At 45.2% G+C, this 5247-nt stretch overlaps 1 protein-coding gene across 1 annotated transcript; it reads left to right on the forward strand.

Moving 5' to 3' along the window:
* The first annotated feature begins 1382 nt into the window (after positions 1-1382).
* LOC124255637 (cholinesterase 1-like) lies at positions 1383-4985 on the forward strand. Its single transcript, XM_046689534.1, has 3 exons — positions 1383-2746; positions 3345-3668; positions 4655-4985. The coding sequence occupies exons 1-3, from the start codon at positions 1383-1385 to the stop codon at positions 4983-4985; spliced, it is 2019 nt and encodes a 672-aa protein (XP_046545490.1).
* The last annotated feature ends 262 nt before the right edge of the window (positions 4986-5247 follow it).

Genomic DNA, 5247 nt, shown 5'->3' on the forward strand with positions numbered 1-5247 from the left:
TGTGTGTACGTGCAGTGTGCTGTGTGTATTTATGTGTGATGTATGTATGCGTGCGTGCGTGTTTGTATGTCAGTGGTTCATTGAATATTTAAATGGAATATATATAAACACACACACACACACACAAAAGGAACGAAAATGTGTTGAGAGAAGCAATCACCACAAAAATGACTCATATTGTACTGAACAGTGGCGGGGTAACCTCGTGGTTAAAGCGTTAGCTCGTTACGCCAACGACCCGGGTTTGATTCTTCACATGGTTACAATGTATGAAGCCCATTTCTGATGACCCCGACCGTGATATTACTGGAATATTACTAAATGCGGTGTAAATCCAAATTCCACTTACTCACTCACTCACTCACCCACTATGGCCGTATGATCTCAAGATTCAGGCATACAATCCTCAAGGCATAAACATTAATAACGGAGATAATGTCAATATCTCGTGTACCATCCGCCAACAGTAATGATATTCCTATCCAGTCAATATATTACGAACTACATATGCAGTGTTTCTGTGGCCCAAGTCAGGTACAAAAGTAATCCGACCAGTTGGCCTCTCCTATGTCGTCATTATACAGGGACACCGACACCAAGCTAACCGTGCTTCTGTGTGCTCTGCATATTTCTGATTTTCCAGGTGGGTATCGATTCCCCACACGGGTACAATGTGTGAAGCCAATTTCTGGTGTCTCCCGACGTGATATTGCTGGAATATTGCTAAAAGCGGCGTAAAACTAAACTCACTAACTCACAGGGTCTGATTTTCAGAGTTATCGAATTTTCTGAATCTTTTATGGAGGCGCAAAACAGCAACAACAAACAAACAAACAACATAAACCAGATCAACAAATCAACACTTTATTGTAATTCCATCTTATTCCGTCTTACATGAGATGGAACTGTGGATAATAATGTAAATCTGAAATCTGAAACGAAACTTAGTCGGAACCACAATCAGCTGGACACACTTATTCTACCTGTCTACCAGTGATTCAGCTTAAAAAACGAAATAAAATAACACAACAAAGTTGAACACAACGGCTGGAATAAATTGTGTTTGTATTTTGTATTAAAACATCCGAAACCTTAAGTCAGGAATTAATGCCAGATGAGGTTAGAGAAGTGGCAGTTTGAGCCTACCAAACTTTTGAACCGTGAAAACACATTTGCATCTTCATATTTTCATGTCGAGAAAAAATTCTCTGTCTCCTTTGTTTCTTGCAACAGAAGCGGAAACATGCCGTCTCAAGAAAATGTATTTGCTCTCGTGATGATGCGATAGAAGACAATGCAAGGTGTGCCATTCATCTTGAAATGTTTCTGATTTCAGAATGGTGAGATCAAAGATAATGATGGGCGTCGCAATCATCCTGTCCATGTCATCACTGTCGTTGACGCAAGATGTTTCAACTACCAGTGGACGACTCCGAGGAAACTGCCTGTCAGTCCTTGGAAAGTCTGTTGACGTGTATCATGGAGTACGTTTTGCCAAACCGCCTGTTGGAGATCTGCGCTTCAAGCATCCCGTTGCTTTCGAGGCGAACAACTCGGGAATCACATACGCCCAAGTTCCCGGACCATCCTGTATCCAGCCAAAAATACCATTCTTTACAGAAAGTTTCAAGCAGATCCCTGATGACTACAGCGAGGACTGCCTGCACCTGTCGATCTGGACACCAACAAACAACACTGGTAACCTTTCAGTAATGATCTGGGTATATGGTGGTGGATTTTGGTTTGGTTCTGGTCAGATGCCTCTTTATGACGGCGCAGTTCTTGCTGTGGAGCATAACGTTATCGTGGTGACCATCAACTACAGACTTGGACCCCTAGGTTTTGCTTATCTGGGCCCGGAAACTGTGCCTGGCAACATGGGTTTGATGGACCAAAGAATGGCATTCAAATGGGTCAAGACAAATGTTGCCAATTTTGGTGGAGATCCTAATCGAATTACCATATTTGGGGAGAGTGCTGGAGCTCTTTCTGTTGGTCTTCATATATTTTCTCCCTTGTCAAGAGATACGTTTGACAGAGCAATCATGGAGAGTGGACCAATGACAGAATCGTTTACATACCTAGATGCGCACACAAGTAAAGATATCACAATAAAGCTTGCTGAGAAGCTCAAGTGCCCTACTCATTCCGATGTTGATATCTATGAGTGTTTGAAATTTGCTGATGCTCAATCAATAGCGGACCTTCAGTTTACTCTCAGCGTCAGAAACCTTATCGCATTTGCTCCAGTCATTGACAAATATTTCCTCCCTGATGACCCCAAGACTTTGCTGGCCCGAGGCGAATATAAGAACACCGAGCTTTTGCATGGTTTTAACAAAGACGAAGCTACATTGTTTGTGATGAACTTAGTGACAGGCTTAAGAAATCTTACAGCCCCGCCACAAAATCTGACTCTTAGTTCCGCAGAATATGAAATGATGATAAAATCAACATTTATAAAAGATTTGAGTGATAAGGCTAAAGAAGCACTGAGCATCTACTACAAAAGTCTGCAGCCTCCTGGCAACGTCGACTACTTTGATGTCGTCAACAATCTTCAGAGCGACGTCCTCTACAATTGTCCAGTTGTGGAATTTGGATCAGTGTTGTCCAGGATCAACCCCACGTTTCTGTATGGTTTCAATCATCGCATCTCTACAAATCCATTCCCAGCATGGACAGGAACAGCTCATTCCTTCGAGATAGAGCTGGTGTTTGGGGAGTCCACATCTACGACCACTCAGTGGGACGTTACTCCGCAAGGCAAATTGCAATGCCTTAGACAACTGCCCGCCTGTGGACCCGTTATTTATTTATTTGCGTATTTATTTATTTATTTATTATTTATTTATTTATTAATTATTTTAATATATTTTTTTTCATTCATCCATCCATTCATTCATTTATTCATTCATTCAGTCATTCATTCATTTGAACTGTGTAGAACTAGACAAGGTGCTGAAGGTACAGAAGGGACGGTTACTACATTCGCTCGATTCCCTAAAAGTACAGTGTGTCAACCCAAGTTTGATATCCCCACAATGATGGTTCTGGGGCGTTGCCGTGTAGAGACTAGACGCCATCCAGCCTGTTATGTACAGCCGAGACGCCATTCAACCTGTTATGTACAACCTGGACGCCATTCAACCTGTTATGTACAACCAAGACGCCATTCAACCTGTTATGTATAGCCTAGACGCAATTCAGCCTGTTATGTACAGCCTAGACGCCAGTCAGCCTGTTATGTACAGCCTAGACGCTAATCGGTCTGATATGTATAACTTAGACGCCATTCAACCTGTTATGTACAACCTAGACGTCATTCCGCCTGTTTTGTACAGCCTAGACGCCATTCAGCCTGTTATGTACAACCTAGACGCCAGTCAGCCTGTTATGTACAGCCTAGACGTCATTCAGCCTGTTATGTACAGCCTAGACGCCATTCAGCCTGTTTTGTACAGCCTAGACGCCATTCAGCCTGTTTTGTACAGCCTAGACGCCATTGAACCTGTTATGTACAGCCTAGACGCCGGTCAGCCTGTCATGTACAACCTAGACGCCATTCAGCCTGTTTTGTACAGCCTAGACGCCGGTCAGCCTGTTATGTACAGCCTAGACGTCATTCAGCCTGTTTTGTACAGCCTAAACGCCATTCAGCCTGTTGCGTACAGCCTAGACGTCGATTTGTTATGTACAGTTATGTACAGCCTGGACGCCAGACGCCATTCAGCCTGTTATGTACAGCCTAGACGCCATTCAGCCTGTTATGTACAGCCTAGACGCCAGTCAGCCTGTTATGTACAGCCTAGACGCCATTCAGCCTGTTATGTACAGCCTACACGTCATTCAGCTTGTTATGTACAGCCTAGACGTCATTCAGCCTGTTTTGTACAGCCTAGACGCCATTCAGCCTGTTTTGTACAGCCTAGACGCCATTCAGCCTGTTATATACAGCCTAGACGCCATTCAGCCTGTTTTGTACAGCCTAGTACAGCCTTGTGTACAGCCCAGACGCCATTCAGCCTGTTCAGCCTGTACAGCCTAGACGACGCCTGTTATGTTCAGCCTGTTATGTACAGCCTAGACGCCATTCAGCCTGTTATGTACAGCCTAGACGCCATTCAGCCTGTTATGTACAGCCTAGACGCCATTCAGCCTGTTTTGTACAGCCTAGACGCCATTCAGCCTGTTATGTACAGCCTAGACGCCATTCAGCCTGTTATGTACAGCCTAGACGCCATTCAGCCTGTTTTGTACAGCCTAGACGCCATTCAGCCTGTTATGTACAGACGCCATTCAGCCATTCGTTTTGTACAGCCTAGACGCCATTCAGCCTGTTTTGTACAGCCTAGACGTCACAGCCTGTTTTGACAGCCCAGACGCCATTCAGCCTGTTTTGTACAGCCTAGACGCCATTCAGCCTGTTTTGTACAGCCTACACGCCATTCAGCCTGTTTTGCAGCCTAGACGCCATTCAGCCTGTTTTGTACAGCCTAGACGCCATTCAGCCTGTTTTGTACAGCCTAGACGCCATTCAGCCTGTTTTGTACAGCCTAGACGCCATTCAGCCTGTTTGTACAGCCTGACCCGCCTAGACGCCATTCAGCCCTGTTTTGTACAGCCTAGACGCCATTCAGCCTGTTTTGTACAGCCTAGACGCCATTCAGCCTGTTTTGTACAGCCTAGACGCCATTCAGCCTGTTTTGTACAGCCTAGACGCCATTCAGCCTGTTTTGTACAGCCTAGACGCCATTCAGCCTGTTTTGTACAGCCTAGACGCCATTCAGCCTGTTATGTACAGCCTAGACGCCATTCAGCCTGTTTTGTACAGCCTAGACGCCATTCAGCCTGTTTTGTACAGCCTAGACGCCATTCAGCCTGTTTTGTACAGCCTAGACGCCATTCAGCCTGTTTTGTACAGCCTAGACGCCATTCAGCCTGTTTTGTACAGCCTAAGACGCCATTCAGCCTGTACAGCCTAGACGCCATTCAGCCTGTTTTGTACAGCCTAGACGTCATTCAGCCTGTTTTGTACAGCCTAGACGCCATTCAGCCTGTTTTGTACAGCCTAGACGCCATTCAGCCTGTTTTGTACAGCCTAGACGCCATTCAGCCTGTTTTGTACAGCCTAGACGCCATTCAGCCTGTTTTGTACAGCCCTAGACGCCATTCAGCCTGTTTTGTACAGCCTAAGACGCCAGTCAGCCTGTTTTGTACAGCCTGGGCGACAGTTATGTACAGCCT

Source organism: Haliotis rubra, unplaced genomic scaffold, assembly GCF_003918875.1.
Source record: "Haliotis rubra isolate DU_JTF1 unplaced genomic scaffold, ASM391887v1 Scf604, whole genome shotgun sequence".
Classification (NCBI taxonomy): Eukaryota; Metazoa; Mollusca; class Gastropoda; order Lepetellida; family Haliotidae; genus Haliotis; species Haliotis rubra.